Raw genomic sequence first — 19,200 nt, 5'->3', positions numbered from 1 at the left:
AATCTCCAGGGAAAAGAAAGAACATTTCCAATAATGAGAGACACGAAATACTTCATACCTAACAAGATTCTTGTTAGAACAAGTCTCAAGGTTGTATACATACTTGAGCTGTTAGGAATTCTTTATCTTCTTGGTTTGCAGTGGTTTTGTTCACACCTAAAGAAAGGGAACACAAAAATAAGTCATCCTAAATCTGATCAGATTAAATATTCTTATTAAAAACTTTGTTGTTTACATAGTAGAATGTGCAGACAACAACATCACAGAAAGACTTTCAATGGTAATCAAATCTATCAACCCATGGAGGTCCTGATTTGGAGTCACACTTAAAATTAAAGTGCAAAAACACTCAGTTTTAATGATGTCCCTAAAACAAGTCAGAATGAGGCTCAGTACTGTGTGTGGCCTCCACGTGCCTGTATGATCTCCCTACAATGTCTGGGCGTGCTCCTGCTGAGGTGGCGGATGGTCTTCTGAGGGTTCTCCTCTCAGACCTGGACTAAAACAAACACCAACTCCTGGACAGTCTTGTGCAATGTGGATGAAGCAACACATGAAGTCCCAGACCTGCTCAGTAGGATTCAGGTCTGGGGAATGGGCGGGCCAGTCCACAGCATCAATGCCTTTGTCTTGCAGGAACTGATGACACACTCCAGCCACATGAGGTCTCGCATCGTGTTGCATTAGGAACCCAGGGCCAACCACACCAGCATATGGTCTCACAGGTGGTCTGAGGATCTCATATTAGTACCTAATGGCAGTCAGGCTACCTCTGGCGAGCACATGGAGGGCCACCCAACACCATTACTGACCCACTGCCAAACCGGTCATGCCGGAGGATGTTGCAGGCAGCAGACACATACTCAGAGTGAACATTATTTCATCTGTGAAGAACACACATTGGTGAATTAGCAAATCTTGGTGTTGTCTGGCAAATGCCAAACATCCTGCACGATGTCCCCACCTGTGGACGTCAGACTTTCCTACCACCCTCATGGAGTCTGTTTCTGACTGTTTGAGCAGACACATGCACAATTATGGCCTACTGGAGGTCATCCTTGTACAAAGGTGGAGGTAGCAGCCCTGCTGCTGGGTTGTTGCCCTCCTACGGCCTCCTCCACCTCTCCTCATGTACTGATCTATCTCCTGGTAGCGCCTCCATGCTCTGAACACTACACTGACAGACACTGCAAACCTTCTTGCCACAGCTCACATTGATGTGCCATCCTGGATGAGCTGCACCACCCAATCCCCTTGTGTGGGTTGTAGACTCCGTCTCATACCACCACCAGTGTGAAAACACCACCAGCATTCAAAAATGAACAAAACATCATCCAAAAAGCACTGAGAAGTGGTCTGTAGTCACCACCTGCACAACATCTCTTCCCTTGAGCATGTCTTGCTAGTTACCTATAATTTTCACCTGTTGTCCATTTGCACAACAGCATGGGAAACTGATTGTCAATGAGTGCTGCTTCCTGAGTGTCTGATTTCACAGAAGTGTGACTGACTTGGAGTTACATTGTGTTGTTTAAGTGTTCCTTTTATTTATTTATTTATTGAGCAGTGTATTTGCTGTATAAGATGTAAAAATGTAAAACACCAAACCTCATGTCTTTTTATTATGTTGTTCACTGCAGAATAAAGAATTGGAGGCATTTCATCCCGTTTTATACAGGGAATATCATTATATACAGTTAGAATAAAGAAAAAAGCGATTGGCCACAGTTGCACATCACCCACCCATTTGCTTTCTGTTCTTCAGCAGTCTCCCTCTCCTCACTGCTAATGTGCACATTCATCTTTTCACCACACTTTTTCTTTCCCAGTTTCTCTCTTTCTTCTAGGATAAACTCTCTCATTTGTTTAGCTTTCTCCCAACAAAAGAGCTGACTAAAAGCATTTCATCAGTACAAATGTCTTTTTTTAAACAGTAGTACACCTCAGCCATGAACCTTGTCCGTGCACAAATGAGGGTGATTCTGTAATTCTGCAAAGGTTACCTGAGCAGTAATTATTTCTAATGATGTAGAGTGAAACAAACCACACTCATCCACTGAGAATGGGTCTCATTTCCCAGCGGTTCACCTCGTGTGAAGGGCTGACAGAGCTGCTGGCAGTAGTCGCAGCGAGCACAATCAACGCTCTGTTTTTAATTCAGCTTTTGGAGGCTGCAGACAAACACACAGAATCACTACCACCTCTCCACCTCTGATTTTATATCATAAACATGCATTTATTACTGTGGGGAAAAAAGAGTTTGGATTAAGTTGCCACCTCTGTTTGAACATAAGAAGTTTGCTTTGGCTCTGGTCTAAATGCCATGAGATGACAAAGACTGTGATCATTCATATTTTTCCTCTGGTGTTGTCTCATCTTCTTTCCAACATAACATGAAAACGTAGTCAAACTTTTAGATACCAGAAACATATTTATTCAATAAAACGTAAATAAAAACCAAGGAAACTTCATTTATATGGATTCAACAATAATACAGGAATTAATTTAAAGTAACACTGAATAGTTTTTAAAAGACAATGTTTTTACCTTTAATCTCTGGAAATATTGATCGAAACTTTGTTGAAAATGAATACATTTATGTCCAGCTGTCGAAAAACATTGGCGGCTTCGTACCATACACCCAGAAAAACTGGGTCTAAAATACATGGCATGAGCGTCAGTCTCTGGGGGACGCCGTATTAGACGCCATGTTTCCTTCTGGCCAGATTGGGGTCCTGCACCTGTCGATGACATCACACAGATGACTGGCTGGACGTACGACTTACGGAAGTAACGTCACCATGTTCAAAAATATTTAGACAGTAAGAAACACAAATTTATTAACAAAACTGCTAAACTATTTCCAAAACATATTTGAAAGTACAGAATTGAAAAAGAGATGCAATATACTTTGGTCGAGCAGTATTTGCCATAGATGATGACGTCATCGGCAGTCGCAGGACCCTGTGCAGATCCGAAAAGTACAGCGCCAGAAAGCTAGCATCAGCACGGCATTAGCTCGATGGAAGGACCATTAAGGTCTGACGAGTCACGCCAAGATTGCATGCTTTCTGCTCCACAGGTAACAACATTTACCGTAATTGTTTTAAATTAACAACAGTCACGGCAATATGGTGTAAAACTAACTGGAAATGTATGTTCTGCCCTCTAGTGCTAGGAAACTTCCCACTTTACACTTTAAGCTGGAGCTTTAAAATTGATCTCAGTTACTGTTTGGTTAGAAACTTGACCAGTTTCATATTTGACACTACTCTGCCAGATACTGCACTTAAACGTTTTGTGGAGGGGGTATTTCTCTTAGGCGGTATTTTTATACCTGCATTATGGCTATTAGCTGGTTTCTGTGCAGTTAGCTTTTTCAGTTTTGCTGATCATCAACAAAAAGCACAAGACGACGACAAAGAGGAAGTTTGCTTTGTTCTGGCACCATGTCACGGTCCGTGGTGAGCCTCCTGCATGTAACCTGTTTTCTCTGAGTATTGTTTCAGGTGGGTGTGTCTGAGAGCCACCAGCTGCAGCTGATCTCATCATCAAGACCCAGGGGATTTAAGGAGCAGTGTGACACTTCACCACGCCAGATGATTGCTCAGTTTTGGGTTTCACTCCACACTCCACCATCTAAATACCAGCTCGGATTCATGCACTTCATATCACGCTGTCTCCTCCCCTGGCCACCCGCTCTCAGCCGCTCACCTGCACCCACCAAGCCTCTGCTCCTACCTCCTCTCCGATTCAACAGTTCCTCCTCCTTCTGGAGCCTTCCTGCTCACCCAGACCTGACCTAGCCCTTCCAGAGGCTCTCACCACTATCTCCATCAAATCCTCTCCTGGAGCCTTGCTGCCAGCCTGCACGCCGTCTGTTCCCGTTCCTCTCATTTAATAATAAAGAACGTTTTACTTACTTGCCGGCTTCTTGTGATGATTCTGCATGTCGTGGGTCAAGAAACTCTCACCCATCATGACACACCATGGCAGAGCCTGGAAGTAAAAGTAAGAGAGTAATGTCTTTGGAGGCAAAGCAAAGAGCTAAAACCAGAGTAAACATTGGTGTGGCCTAAACTAGTCTGAGAGAACTGAAGGAGACTACAAAATCACGGGCTGATGGTGACCTGGCTTTGTTGCTACTGGTAATAATATGTTTGTCCAACAGTGTGGATCTTTTTGATTTGTGGCTTATTTAGTAAGACTTGGCTATTGTTAGCGTGCTAGCTATAGCAGACTGCTGCAGGGTTGTTTACAGTAGTTGTAATTCCACTTTCAACCAGTAGGGAAAAGAGCAGGAAACTGGTCTGGGTTACTTGAACTCCCCAAATCATAATTTTCATGCTCAAATGAGAAGATCTTTTAATTACTCAAGTAACTGAAAACCTCCAGTTTATCAGTTCTACATACTAAACCCAAGTGTGTGGAGCTTTGCTATTCATTTGTAATTTTTAGTGGTTGAAGGTTACAAAAACAGCTTTTTGCCTTTGTGTGTTTACCTGTAATCTTGTTATTATCTTCTTCTTCCTTTTAGTGTATGTGCTGCTGTAGCAAGTGAATGTTTGCTATGTGACTGTTTACATTCATATCATGTTTACTTTATATTTCACTTGATAGTTTAGACTTGACTTACTACCATGTCTACATTTATACATTTACGTTTCTTGCACCTAAAAATGGATGTGTGTGCAAAATATGTGTGTGTGTGTGTGTGTCAGAGAGAGAGAGAGCATGTGCAAGAGTTCCATTTTAGCCTTGTAAATGTATTTTAACTTGTATTTTACATCCTCGTCACATGGACTGTCATCAATGAGTGCAAAGTCAATGATCTTAGAATTAGAATTCCCCACTGTGGGATTAATATTCTATTCTATTCTATTCTATTCTATTCTATTCTATTCTATTCTATTCTAAAATTAGGTTACTTAAAAATCTTGTCTTAGTTAGATAACACACATCTTAGACTACCTTCAAAGACCCCGGGACAGAGGCCCATGTTCATCTCTGCTCGCAACACCTGGAGCCTGTCAACTTCCTTTTGAACTGAACCACAGAGAAATAATTAGGAATCTGACAGATGTCTATAAGTCATGAGAGGCATGGAGGGGGGCAGGAACAGGTGACCCATTCTCACCCAAAACTGATGACACAGCTTACTTTGACAGCTGAAAGAGGGGCTCTGCTCCTCCCACTCCCAAGCTGTCTGCGTTTGAGTGCTCACCAGAGTAATAAATCTTCCATCCCGTGCAGGAACCTCCGTGAAATGTGGTGAGGCTGGACTGCTCAGGAGACCATGACAGGATGGGGAAAAAAATCTGTTACTACAGCAATGTTTATAATGTCTCTGTAAAAAAACAGTAGACAATGAGCATGGAACCTATTTTCGGTGGCACGTTAAGCTAATGTGGGTCAATGTGCTAATAAAAACACATCTTTGATGTTTAGCTGATGCTTTTTTCTTTTTAGGTGATGCTTGAGTGGTCGTGTCTACATGAGTTCTGCTGATCCAGCAAGGTCACATGCTAAAATTGCTACAAAGCAAAAATACACATAATCAATACATGCAGTGTTATCATAATAAATATTTAATGAAGCTCCAGGACTTATTTTAGCCCTCCGCAGATCAGTCAGAATTGAGTTCAAAGCGTTGAGTTCAGACGAGCCACTAAAAAAAATAATCTAAAACAGCTCGCGCTGGAACAGGTAATAAAGCAGGACATGATGACAAGGGAGCGACAAAACCACAGAGTAATATTCAAAAAACAAAACAAGTGAGGTGGAAACTAAACTACACAACAGGAGAAGAATTTCAAATTAAAAGAGGAAGAAAAACATGAATAAAGAACCAAAAAGCTATTAAATAAATCCAGACTTTTAATTTTAACCTATATCTCTCTGTTGTAATTCAGAAATAGATTTTTTTTTCTTGAATGCATTCTTGCTTAAGGTCACATTCAAAACGTAATTGTTTAAAAACTACATGTTTTGATTGTGTTTCATCGTTTTATCTTCTGGAAACACTTTTCAACTCTTTTCTCAACATGTTTAATTTTCACCTTCGTACTTCCCCAAGTTTCTTCATGTGTCGCCATAGTGACAGGTCACTGACTTACATCACCTTCTTTCAAACATTCCCACATAAAAAATTGTGTGAGAAAGAGTAAAACTGCTGAGGAAGAAAAACATGCAAGGAGCTCACGTAAAATAAAGGAAAGTAACTTGTTGTCTTTGTGTCTTTTAGTCGAACTTTCAAATTTAATTTTCCTACAGATTCCTTTTTACCCCGGTGTGCTTGAATCTTCTGGTTCGGTCTTGTTGCCTAAAAGAAACAACGAGTTGTTTTCATGTGGAAAAAACAAAGACAGTCTAGTTACATCTATTTGTCACAGTTGTTCATTTCCAACTCACTGTTCTCACTTTATTCCTGAGGAAAAGTGCCAGCACACACTTTTTCAAGGTCATTTGTCACCAGTGAAGCGCAGATCTGAGGAGCCGGAGCAGTTGTCGGGTGTGTTATTAACAACGGGACCCCTCTTGTTGTCACATGTCTCGTGCTCCTCCGGGCTCTTCAAGTTGTCATAAAACTGCCGAGAGGAGAAGTCACCTTCTCAGGACTCTCAGGAGAGGCTCCTCGAGGGGCGGAGGCACACGCATGTTTTCATAACGCGATATGTCAAATGAAGCTACATCTCGGAAAACACAGAATTTGTGCAGTTCTATTCCCATATTTATAGTTTCTTTTATTTATTTATTTTTGTTCAAAGGCATGTTCTGGGCAATAGCTGCATGTCATGACCACTGACATTGTCAAAGTTGGAAGAAAGTCATTGTTTTAATAATTAAACAATAAAATATGACTTGTTGTTTTAATTCATAAAAAAACAAGTTTCACACTCAGTGATGTTCACAACATCCATCCATCTTCTCCTGCTAATTTGAGGGCAGCAGCCTAAGCAGGGAGGCCCAGACTTCCCTTTCCCCAACCACTTTGGCCAGCTCCTCTGGGGGAATCCCAAAGCCTTCCCTGGCCAGCCGAGAGACACAGTCCCTCCAGCGTGTCCTGGGTCTACCTTTAGGTCTCCTCCCGGTTGGACGTGCCCAGAAAACCACCAGGGAGGCATCCAGGAGGCATCCTGACCAGATGATTGAGCCACCTCAACTGGCTCCTCTGGTGCAGCGGGTCTACTCTGAGACCCTCCTGGATGACCGAGCTTCTCACTCTGTCTCTAAGGGAGAGCCCATCCACCCTGCAGAGAAAACTCATTTCTGCCGCTTGTATCTCGTTCTTTTGGTCACTTCCCAAAGCTCATGACCATAGGTGAGGTTTGGAATGCAGATTGACCGGTAAATAAAGAGCTCCACCTTCCATTTCCTCTCTCTCTCTCTCTCTCTCTCTCTCTCTCGCTCTATCAATCTATTACTCCCTCTCTATCAGACCAGTACAATGCCTGCATCACTGTGTAACGTGATGTAAGCGGTGACTTTTATTAAATGATCAATAAGATGTGATATTCCATAGAAATATGAATAATCAATATTATTGATCATTAGAAATTTGATCTAATAGTAAACCAGGTCTTTTTGGTAGTTCATGGAAATCACACCTTTGTAATCATTTGAGAGAGAGGCAAAAATATTGTTTATAAAAATCTATTTAATACTATATTTCTTCTACTAATGACAACAAAGCAAATTGTGAGGAATGATAGTTGAAACAAGATAACTGAGACAATGGACGAGATGAGTGAATTTAAGCTTAGATGCTGTGTAGCAAAACCTAATTAAATGTCTTAGAAAATTCTGATGTCTGGGTTGTAAAATGAGTCTGACTGTACAAATTAATAAAACCATTCCACGCCAGCTGTGCAGAATCTACGGATCCTCCCGGTGATCCAGGGGCCGGAGAAGTCGGTACGGACAGGCTGCCGGTGAAGTTGACTTCTGTGGTGTTTGGGACACGTAGCTCCACCCCGAATACAGAACAGTCTGGTCTGAGATACCTTCAGGGTGAATGCTGGCAGTCAGATGGAGTTTGCATTTGATGCAGCTTTGCAGGGTTGCAAAGAAGGTTTGACCTTAAGGTCAAAAGGAGGATGGCTCAACACGTACTTGCTCGGCTTGGCCGAGCACCAATAACCACAGCACCAATCTGCCTATCCAAGACCCCGAGACACAAACGCCTCCACTTGAGGGAGGACCTCCTCTCTGACCTGGAGAAGGCATTCTACCCTTTTCTGACTCAAGTCCAGGTTCTCAGTTTGGAGGTGCCATTTCACTTTCAGCTGTACAGGGTTTATGTGACGCTACTGGTCCAACTCTTGATTTCTCTGGCAGACATGGCACTTCAATATATTTCTTCACTATTGACAAAATACTCTCCAGTCAGACCGCTCCGGTCATCTGAGCATGACTTATTGGTGATTCCAATAATGAGACGGTGTTCTCGGGGTGGGGTGGTGGTGGTGGTGGGGGGGGGTCTGCGTTTTTGCTCATTGACATTCATTGACATTTGGTTAATCGGACCCATGTTTCTGTGCGTTTTTACCTTTATTGTTTTTATTTACTTTTGATAATTGTGTAAAATCTTGTCCTTTTGTTTGAACTAATTCACTTTATGTTTTTATCTATTTGAACTTTTTTCTTTGATTTTAGTATTCAGCAAGTTAGGGCACCTTGACTGGTGGTGTAAAAGCGCTCTTCAATTAAAAATAAATGATGACGATGATGATGATGATGATGATGATGATGATGATGATGATGGTGATGGTGATGATGATGATGATGATGAACCGCTCCGGTGAAAGTCGGACATGTCCAGAACAAGGGAGATCAAAGTATTTAACATAAAGAATGATTAACAGAAAACTGGCCAAGACAAGCATTCAGGTGACTCAGCAGTTTTTATTGAGCAGTGGGAAAATGCCCTGTTGAGATCTGCTGCAGCTGATGGGAAGACAGATTACAGGTGTGACAAAGCAGCTTTATCAGAGGAAGAGTTGTACACTGGCCAGCTGACTCGCCCACAGGCAAGAGTCTCCTCAGACATTGAATCCCAACAAACATGATGCTGCTAATCCTCCAAGATCTTTTTCTGGGCTCTCTCCATCTTCTGCAAGTTGCCATGACAATTCTACCATTTGTGTATGTGATCGCGCCTCACCCTGACCTCTAGCCCAGACCTCACCATCATCATGGTGTTGCATAATGGTAATATGTGTGGCATCTTAGTAGCTGGCATTGGCCGATTCATATTCTCGACTGTTGAGCTACTATAGCTCACAGGCCCCATGTCAAAGATATGCTGCCACTGGTGGCACCAATCTCTACCCAGGACACCAATATGCTGCTACTATCATAATAAATCACAATGATCAGTATGCTCATAACTGTTAATTTAACAGTTATAATAAAGAACTTACTGTGTTCTTCACACACCCCGAGGGTCCTTGCCAAGACTCTGCAAAGACCATCTATGGTCTGGCATCGTGTTAGTTGGGTTTTGATTGAGTAAGAAGAGAAACAAATGCATTTATTCTACATCAGAAATTGTCGGTCAGAGTATGGTTGGATAATAGGGAGAAATCACAAACAAGCAGAAGCCCATTTTAATAGAAACGAGCTTTGGGAAGAGTGTGATAAAGATGTTTACCATTGGGCACAAACAAACACACATTTTGCAGCATGTTGATTATGACCAAAACCTTATTTTTCAAAGATAATGGACGCCTTTTTTTTCAGTAAAAAATGGGTATGAGGTTGTTGTTGATGGTGATGAGGCTGGGGGATGGTTGTAACATAATATCCCCAATGAAGTCCATAAAATGATCTCACTCCACGATAACAGACTGTACGCGTTAGCGCCGTCCTTTCATTCAGGGTGATGCATCAAGGGAAGTAATTACAGTCACCACTGACAGATCGATGAGTAATGCTGACAACAATATCACCGTCTATAAAACCCTGATTTCCCTCAGCCGGGTTCAAACATTTATAGCAGGCACAGCAACAAAGAGCTGCCTTTTGTATTAAACATAAAGTCTGTCTCTTTTTTTAGGTTTTGCAGAGACTTGCTTCACACAGAGTGTGTACATCTGAAGGTAAGCTGGAAAAATTTACAGTATCACACTCTGTCAGTGCCGTTTGTTCCTTTCCTCTTGCCTTTTGATCACCAAATTAAATTAATCCTTTACACCCCCTTAGTACATTGCTGCAAATCCAAAAGGCGAATGTGCTAATTATTGCTATTTTCATTTTCAGTCCAGGTTTGGCTGAAACGCTGCGGAGCCTTTTAAGGGAATCATCAACAATGAGGACCGTGGCTCTCCTTCTGTGTTTTGCAAATATTGTTGTTGTGATACGGGCCAACGATGGCCATTCAGAAGTGTTGCCTGCAACTGAGCTCTCTGAAACAGCTTCCCCCGCTTCTTTAATAGCAGGAACACAAAAATCCATCAGCTCGGTGCATCCGACTCGAGTAGCAGGAGGGAAAATGGCAAACCCTCCGATGTGCTCAGAGTCAGCGGGAATCAGAGGCGCCTTTAAATATGTCAATGTTATGGTTTCTCTGGTGGTGTTTGTTGTTGGGATAGTGGGGAATTCGGCCTTGCTAAGAGTCATTTATGCTAATGACAGCATGAGAAGTGGACCCAACATCATCATAGCGAGCCTTGCTTTGGGGGATCTGATCCACATTATGATAGACATTCCAATCAACTCTTACAGGGTGAGTTATTTCCTATAAACTGTGCACCCACAACCTTGTATCTTGTTCTAATTTCCTGCACTCTATCAATTTTTATCTTGATTGATTTTTTCCACCCTCCTAACAAAAATATCTTTGTATTTTTTGCAGCTCCTGGCAGAGGATTGGCCCTTTGGTTTAGTGATATGCAAACTTGTCCCCTTCATCCAGAAAACTTCCGTTGGGATTACCGTGTTAAGCTTGTGCGCTTTGAGCGTTGACAGGTAACAAGACCAGCTTCACCCTTCTGCCCCTCTCCCCTTCGGAGGCTAAAATCTCTATTTCACCAAGCATTTGGAACTTGAAGAAAGGGCATCATTGTTCTTAAAAAGTTCCCAGAGCCATAATACTTTCTGGTTGATTTTGCAGATATCGTGCAGTTGTATCTTGGAAGAAAATCAAAGGTATCTGGGTTTCCATGTGGACGGCGATAGAAATAGCCCTGATATGGGTTTTGTCAATCCTGCTGGCGGTCCCTGAACTGGTCGGCTTTGATATGATAACGATGGACTACAAAGGAAAACATCTGAGAATATGTTTGCTTCACCCCGTTCAAACCACAGAGCTCATGCAGGTAACATCCCGCTTCATAACAGGATAAAATAAACAAATCAAGAGTTTGAGATGATCGTCAACATAAACGATCGCATAGAAACAGTGAATGCACAAATATTTGTCTAACTTACAGAATTCAACCTGTTTAAGTGTTCATCAAATGTTTTACGGATGCTGTATCACAGCAACCGCTCATCACCGTGTCACCTTTTACAGTTTGTTGGCATGTGTCTTGTTTATTTTAGTTTTACAAAGCTGTAAAAGACTGGTGGCTCTTTGGATTTTACCTCTGCATGCCGCTGGCGTGGACTGCAGTGTTTTACATGCTCATGACCAGGAAGATGCTGAAAAACACACAGAATGCACTCAGTGATCATATCAAACAGGTTGCCGAATAATCCTTCACGTTTAAGATTGCTTTTGCAACATGTGATTTTCATCCAAACTGTCTACATTAATTGCATCTTTTCTTTCAAAGAGGCGAGAAGTTGCACAAACTGTCTTCTGCTTGGTTGCCGTGTTTGCCTTGTGTTGGTTGCCGCTGTACATCAGCAGAATTTTGAAGTCAACAATGTATGATGAGAAAGATCCTAACAGGTGTCAGCTGCTAAGGTGAGCTGCAGTTTGTTCGTCCGTGGGAGCATGTGTTGATTTATTTGTAATGTAGCAAAATAATTCATTCACATTTTTATTGAATTGACAGAAATGATTAAGGGGCTATACATGCACAACTGATGAACCTTCAGAAACAACCTTATAAAAGATGACCACCATCACTAATTATAACAACTTAGTGATTAAACAGATTTTTGGAAAGACTTTGGTCTGGTAGTAGCTGAGAGTCCTCCCCACCAAATCGATACAGTTTTTATTTTTTTTTATTTTTTTACACATAACATACTATAAACTTAAAATTTCTGAAGCAGATAGAAAATGCCTAAATATGCACCCCACATCTCCAAGCATGTATACTTAAATGTTACATATATGCAAAATACAACAACTACTTCAATTGAAGTTTGGCTAGTGTTAGGGATTTTGTCAATATGTTTATCAATAACCCATTTCCTGTAGTTGAAGAGAAAAGGAGACAATGAGACAACAAGTTAACCAGTTATAACTGTGGCATATGCACGAGGCAAAATGCCCCGAACATCTGGTCACAGAGTTCGTTTAAACAAAAAGATAAGAATGGGAGTGAGGTCATTGTGTGTGAGAGAGAGAGAGAGTCAGTGTGTGTATGAGTGAGACAAGAATGTGTGTGTGTGTTTGTGTGTGTGTGTGTGTGTGTGTGTGTATGGGAAGAACAGTCACTACGTTTACATGCAGCCAATATCCGGGTTATGATCGGGTTAAGGTCGGTATTCGGGTTTCTGAGTTGATCAGAATAACCCGTTTACAAGCATGAATAGAAAGAGTTACCCCTAACTTGCATAACCCGATTTAAATGCGGACGTTGGGGTAGCGTCAGGATGTATGGACTACGTCCAGACGCAATATGCGTAATTTCCAGTTCTTCTTGTTCCGGTATCCGTGAAAACAACAACATGTTTCCCAGTTCGGAAGAGATAGCGACCGCGTTTGTTTGCGCTTTAGTTTCCTCGTCACTCAAAGTGTGGTGCTGTGCCGCGACTTGCCATGTTGCTCCCAACTTGTTGTTTACTTCCGGTGTTCTGGCGCATACAAGACGTCTCGCTACTCAAAAGACCAAGATTCCTTGCGAACAGAGCATGCGCAGAACACACGCTTTGATGGGGATATCCTGATGTGCGTTTACACGACCAAACATTCGGGTTAGAAAAGGGTTACCCCAGGTGTAGTAACCGGGTTTTAAAAAACCCGGTTATGAGCATATCCGGGTTTTTGGCGGTGTTTACATGGACCTGCGGAACCGGGTTATTGTGAATATTCTGGTTTTAAAGGGGTTACTGGCTGCATGTAAACGCACTAAGTGTGTGGGTGTGTCTGAGTGTGAGAATGCTTCAGGACATTTGTTAGCAGGATTAAAGCAATGAAATATAAAATCTCCATGACAGCTAGTTAAGCTAAACAATCAATAAATAAACAAAGAAACATCAGATCTGCTCTGCTTTGCAATTTGGAGTAAGAGCAGAAGTAGTTGAAGAGTTTGGCGTAAAATATTTGCATGGTATGTAAAAGTTGTGACAGTAAAAGTGTAAACATCAACACAGATACTTTCTGATATTATATTGTGATGCCAATATTGACTGATAATTTTGGACAACCCTAGTGATAATAGATAGTTTAAAATTTTCTCCTTTAACCATTAGAGCAGGGCTATTCAATTTCGAGCCTCGATTGCCGGTATCCAGCATGTTTTAGTTTTAACCTTGCTTCAACACATCTGATTTCAATCAGCAGGTGATTAACAGCTTTCTGCAGAGCCTGATGAGCTGCTGCACAGGTGACCCAACCACTCAATCTAGTGTGTTGGACCAGAGAACTCACTAAAACGTGATAGCCCTGCATAAGAGTAAATGTTTTCTGTTAGCAGCATATCTCAAGAACCAATGGATGGATTTTGAAGAAAATTATATAAAGTAATCTTCGTCTTCGTCTTCGTCTTCCTCCGCTTATCCGGGTCCGGGTCGCGGGGGCAGCATCCCAATTAGGGAGCTCCAGGCCGTCCTCTCCCCGGCCTTGTCCACCAGCTCCTCCGGCAGGACCCCAAGGCGTTCCCGGACCAGATTGGAGATGTAACCTCTCCAAAGTGTCCTGGGTCGACCCGGGGGCCTTCTGCCGGCAGGACATGCCCGAAACACCTCCCCAGGGAGGCGTCCAGGAGGCATCCTGACCAGATGCCCAAACCACCTCAACTGGCTCCTTTCGATCCGGAGGAGCAGCGGTTCTACTCCGAGTCCCTCCCGAATGTCCGAGCTCCTCACCCTATCTCTAAGGCTGAGCCCGGCCACCCTACAGAGGAAACTCATTTCGGCCGCTTGTATCCGTGATCTCGTTCTTTTGGTCATTACCCAAAGCTCATGACCATAGGTGAGGATTGGGACGTAGATCGACCGGTAAATCGAGAGCCTGGCTTTCTGGCTCAGCTCCCTCTTCCCCACGACAGATCGGCTCAGCGTCCGCATCACTGCAGACGCCGAACCAATCCGCCTGTCGATCTCCCGATCCCTCCTACCCTCACTCGTGAACAAGACCCCGAGATACTTAAACTCCTCCACTTGAGGTAGGACCTCTCCCCCGACCCGGAGGTGGCAAGCCACCCTTTTCCGGTCGAAAGTATAAAGTAATCACATATGTTATTTAAATAATTCAAGATAGCCGACTGACCTCATACAACAAAACAAAAATAAGTCAAAACTACTAATTTTTATGGACTTTGAGCTAAAATCTGATCTCATGGTAGTTAAGAGTCTATCCCAGCACATACTGTTGGTGCTAACAGATTTAGCTCCATCATTTCTCAACAAAAGAAGATCTTCGTTTAAACTCTGTTGTGAAAATTTTCAAGGAATAACACGTTTTTAAAGGTGACACGACATGTTATGCAAAACTCACCGTTTACTTCCTTTTGAGCTGCCATGTGGGTCTCTACTGCTTGGTTTGATGAATGTTATGCCTAAAACAAGCAGTTTTTTGAAAAATCCCCTTTTGTGACATCAAAAAAGGAAAAAAAACCCCGGAATGAACCACCTCTCACGTACAAGAGAGTCTCACCCTGATATACTGTAAGAGCTTCTTAGCTTGTAGCAGCGTGAGCGGGAGATTGGTGGGCATGGCCATCCCCAGCTCGTTTTCTTAAAGTAACAAAGTCCTGAAATGGCTCCTTCTGGCAGGTACTGAAACTTTCAAGACTAAATCTGCTGACATCTCTATGTGAGAGGGATTTAGTGCAAAAAAAACTTCGTGAATATGTTTCGTATCGACCACAGAACCGTCATAACTTAAGAAAAAAAGTCATTACACATTCTCCTGAACTATGTAATGTTTTCTGAAATATTTGGTTCTTTTTCAGTGCCTTCCTCATTCTCGACTATTTTGGCATCAACATGGCATCGTTGAACTCATGCATCAACCCAATTGCTTTGTACATTGTCAGCAAAAGATTCAAGAAATGTTTCAAGGTGAGTGTTCTCATCGCTGCTCCTCTGCTTCTGGACAACTGTGATATATGTCGAAAACACTGCAGCATGTGTTGTGTTAGCTGTCGAGTGTGTGTGTGTATGTGTGTGTGTGTGTGTGTGTGTGTGTGTCTGGAGGACATAATGGAGTCATGTCTGTAAAGACTGCTGCCAGACTGCAGCGAGTATACCTAAGGGGGTCATAAGTGAAAATGGTCTGGAAAAACATTATCAGAGAGTAAGAAAAAGGGAGACGCTTGGCAACCTACCAGATATTTAGTCTCTGAATCAAAGTGACGGGTTATGAAAGAAGAAAATAATGTATCTTGGAGGCAATTTTTTTTAAAGCTTTTATTGTTTTACAGCTCAGAGGAAGATATTGGAAGCTCTCTGATTTATGTTGAGTAACATCAGGTTAAAACCACAGTGCTTAGAGTCTTTATCTTCCACTGCAATTGCTTTATGTCATATTTACGTGTAAAGTCTTGTACAATGTGCTTTAATTTAGCACTTAAATTCAATTAACAGAAAACTGCAGCTTTTAATGTCAACTCAAACAAATAAAATGGCACCATTATCAGTTAAACCTCCTCTAATGCCTTTTCCTGAACAAAACGAGGCTCATTTAGCGTTAGACGTTTAACACAAGTAGGCTTTACTGCCTGTGAAGTTGGTAGAAAATGTCTCATCCACTGGCTAGATGTTTTTTTTTTTATGTTGTCTTTCAGGCATGCCTTTGCGGTTGGCGTCTGCCTCTTCGTGCGTTCACCTACGACGAGGCGCTGCCTGTTTTGAAGTCCAGAATGCAGGATCAAGCCTCAGAGCCAAGCAGCAACATCAAAGCTCCCGAGGAGACCGCCACACCTCCACCCTGTTAGCACCGCGCCGTGTTAACAAAACTCATGTGTGAAAATACTTTGTGATCCTGTCAATATTTTCTTTATCAAATATGGATGGCTGTCAAAACAAACACCAGAAAAAAAATCTCCAGGTTGCTCGGCAACCTTGACATGCCAACCCAATGACACAAAATACCCCGTCTGGATAACACGGGGGCACTGTCTTTTGTAACGCTGTCGTCAGCTGAACATCTGCTTTGGCATGCGCAACCTGGAGTCAGGCTGCTCAGACTATCATTTGCCCCCGAGGCTTGACTCGCTCCCAAACATTACATCAGATTTTTTCCTTGTACCTATCCTGTATCATGCACCGCAAGTTCTCAAATCACTGTTTTGGGCGCGATGTTAAGTTGGCACCCATCAACAGATATCTTGTCACAGCTTACGGCCTGCATGCATACATGCATCGTCTGCTTCAGGATTCCGCAGAAGAAGGAGAGACTGTGCCGAGGGGAGATCAAGCAAAATTTAAATTATTGCTGCGGGGCTTCAAAGCACTTAAATGTTATTTTCATTTCAGTTTCATGCACAAACACGGCATCCGAGGAGTTTATAGTTCCCCGCTTTCCTTCTTGAACCTTGAGAAACCTGTCAAATCGGTGCCACAAGTAGATCCTGTCTCTGCCAGTGAATGAACTGATTGATGGTGGCCTATTTTTAATGCATTGTTAAATGTGTAATGCATGGAGACGCTTTATAAAAGACCTGAGAGAGGGGGAAGAGGGAGAACGAAGATGACAGAATGAGGTCAGGAGGAGCGAGGGATGGTAGTGGTGGGGGGGTTTAGGGGGTGGCACCTGATAGGTCTTCCTGTCACAGGACAAGCACAAATAGCGCACCATTCTTCCAGTTTATGCTGTGTCAGTCTCCGAAACTGTCTCAATGCTGCAAGCTGCAGCGCTTATTAAAAGTTTCGCTTGTCAAAGTAAACTCAGACGTTTAAAAAAAAATCACTTGTTTGAGTAAAAACGATGTGAATGTTTGAGGTTGTTTGTGTTGCTGGGAAAGTGCATTTTTATCAGGATTTTTTAAATAAACTTCATGAAATCAGACTCATCAAAAGACATTTTTAATCATATTTACCTGCATATATATATATATATATATATTAGTTTTCTTCTATATTTCTGAGTGAATTAGATAAATGATTAAATCCTTTAATGTGAAACATTACAATGTCTCACCACTTGTTACTGGCATTGAAAAAACTAACGTTTTCTCTCTTTTGTTGCTCTGGCAGATAGAATGAGAACACAAGGTTGATAGCATAGTTCTCTGAAGATTTATAAATGTTTTTCAGCAAGTTTTTCCAAGTAATTTGCTCTTATTTAATTATTTTTCTTGTTACCTTCTATAGAGCAGCAGCTGTGTGTGTGGCAGAGACTCAAAAGGATGTCTGTCAGAAGAGTTTTACTTCTGGTTTGAAAAAGTGAATAATATTAACATGAAGCACTTGTTTTATCCTAATAATTGTGCATTTCCAAACTGGAAATTGTTTGTTTTTGTTTATTTTAACCTTTAAATGTCAGCTTATCTTCTAGTTGCAGCCTAAGACGGAAATATCTGGATCCAAATGTTTCTGATTAGAGATCCCAAAATTTATGTCTCAAAGAAAACAGATAAGGTGTGTGTTTGTTGTGTTTCCTGCCGTGCTCACACACTCATGTTCATCGGCATTGACATTAAATAACCAGAGTCTGGGAAGTAATACGGTGGTTCAATATGAGCACACTTACTGTGAAGACAATATTCGCTCAGCTTTTCTTTTCAGCTAAATTGTAGCACTTAATTTATTTCAGCGGTATTGGTCTCTGCTGCACATTTACCTGACTATAATTTCGGTGTGTAATCTCATCACGATTCATGATGAGGAAGAAGATTAAAAGCCGGCACAATTAAACGGGAGGCTGCAATTTCTAAAACTATGAAGTACTCGAGCGTGTCACACAGTAGGGTGTAAATTTTAGAATATGCCAAACTGAACAATTTTGTTTTGCAACAGAGTTGCACAGCAAATATTCATTAATTTATTATAAATATTTTATTTTTATTTAAGTAAAAGCACAGACACAAGGGTTGAAGATCACTTAAAGGCCAATTTAACTAAGACACTATTTTTTACATTTTTTTAAGCATGATCAGCCACTCTGAGTTCAACATGTAGGTTTAATGTGAAAATAGTCTTCTATCTTTATCTCTTGCATTAACCACGAATAAAACATAGACAGGACATTTTTGGATTAGAAGTCAGTGGCATTTGCACCCTGTAGTGTCAAATTAGCAATCATGGACTCACCCATCTTAGCTCACGAAAGGGAAATTGGTATTGTTTTTGCATCCAGGAGAGAGCAGAGCACGTCACAACTAGTAAAAGCTAACCATTAGCATTAGCAACTACACAACATGGCAGAAGTGCTTCAGGCTTGTGTTATTTGTGGAGATAAAACATCAAAATTGCAAAGCAAATGGATTCAGTAGTAACGTTGCATTGCTGTTAGCCAACCAGAGGCGAGATGTTCAAATATCAAGAAATAGGAATCCAAATCTGCCGTCTTCTGCTTAACTCTGCGCTGGCTCTCTTTTATGAGCATCTTTGTTACATTTGTCCTATGTGAGGGCGATATCGTCCTCTACTGTGTCAGCAAAAGGTCACACCCATTTACTTACCATGGGTCCCCAGAAGTACAAAAATATGAATGCAAGTCAATGGGGCTAAAAACGCTATTTTCTGATCCCGTTTGTTCTGTGCCATGGATTTCTCATATAGTGTCCGTGAATTTTAAAGACACATTTTCATGCTAAGAACACACTTATTACCGAACTGGGGAAAAAATATTTAACAGCGGTTTTGTGTGAAAACATGTCCAGGACTACAATAATCATAATCAAACCAGACACAGAG

The 19,200-nt window shown here is 41.8% G+C and overlaps 1 protein-coding gene across 1 annotated transcript; it reads left to right on the top strand.

Moving 5' to 3' along the window:
• Positions 1-10,203: 10,203 nt before the first annotated feature.
• Positions 10,204-17,350, top strand: ednrbb (endothelin receptor type Bb). Its single transcript, XM_015966391.3, has 7 exons — positions 10,204-10,726; positions 10,856-10,968; positions 11,114-11,318; positions 11,545-11,685; positions 11,778-11,911; positions 15,294-15,402; positions 16,128-17,350. The coding sequence occupies exons 1-7, from the start codon at positions 10,310-10,312 to the stop codon at positions 16,275-16,277; spliced, it is 1,269 nt and encodes a 422-aa protein (XP_015821877.1). The 5' UTR covers positions 10,204-10,309; the 3' UTR covers positions 16,278-17,350.
• Positions 17,351-19,200: the final 1,850 nt, after the last annotated feature.

Source organism: Nothobranchius furzeri, chromosome 14, assembly GCF_043380555.1.
Source record: "Nothobranchius furzeri strain GRZ-AD chromosome 14, NfurGRZ-RIMD1, whole genome shotgun sequence".
Classification (NCBI taxonomy): Eukaryota; Metazoa; Chordata; class Actinopteri; order Cyprinodontiformes; family Nothobranchiidae; genus Nothobranchius; species Nothobranchius furzeri.
This window is presented reverse-complemented; position numbering and strand designations above follow the sequence as displayed.

Bases quoted from the DNA above. Each gene is read 5' to 3' on its own strand.
- ednrbb (XM_015966391.3), top strand. From the start codon at position 10,310: ATGAGGACCGTGGCTCTCCTTCTGTGTTTTGCAAATATTGTTGTTGTG. The intron at 10,969-11,113 runs GTAACAAGACCA...TTGATTTTGCAG, and splicing joins TGCGCTTTGAGCGTTGACAG to ATATCGTGCAGTTGTATCTT. The intron at 11,912-15,293 runs GTGAGCTGCAGT...GTTCTTTTTCAG, and splicing joins AACAGGTGTCAGCTGCTAAG to TGCCTTCCTCATTCTCGACT.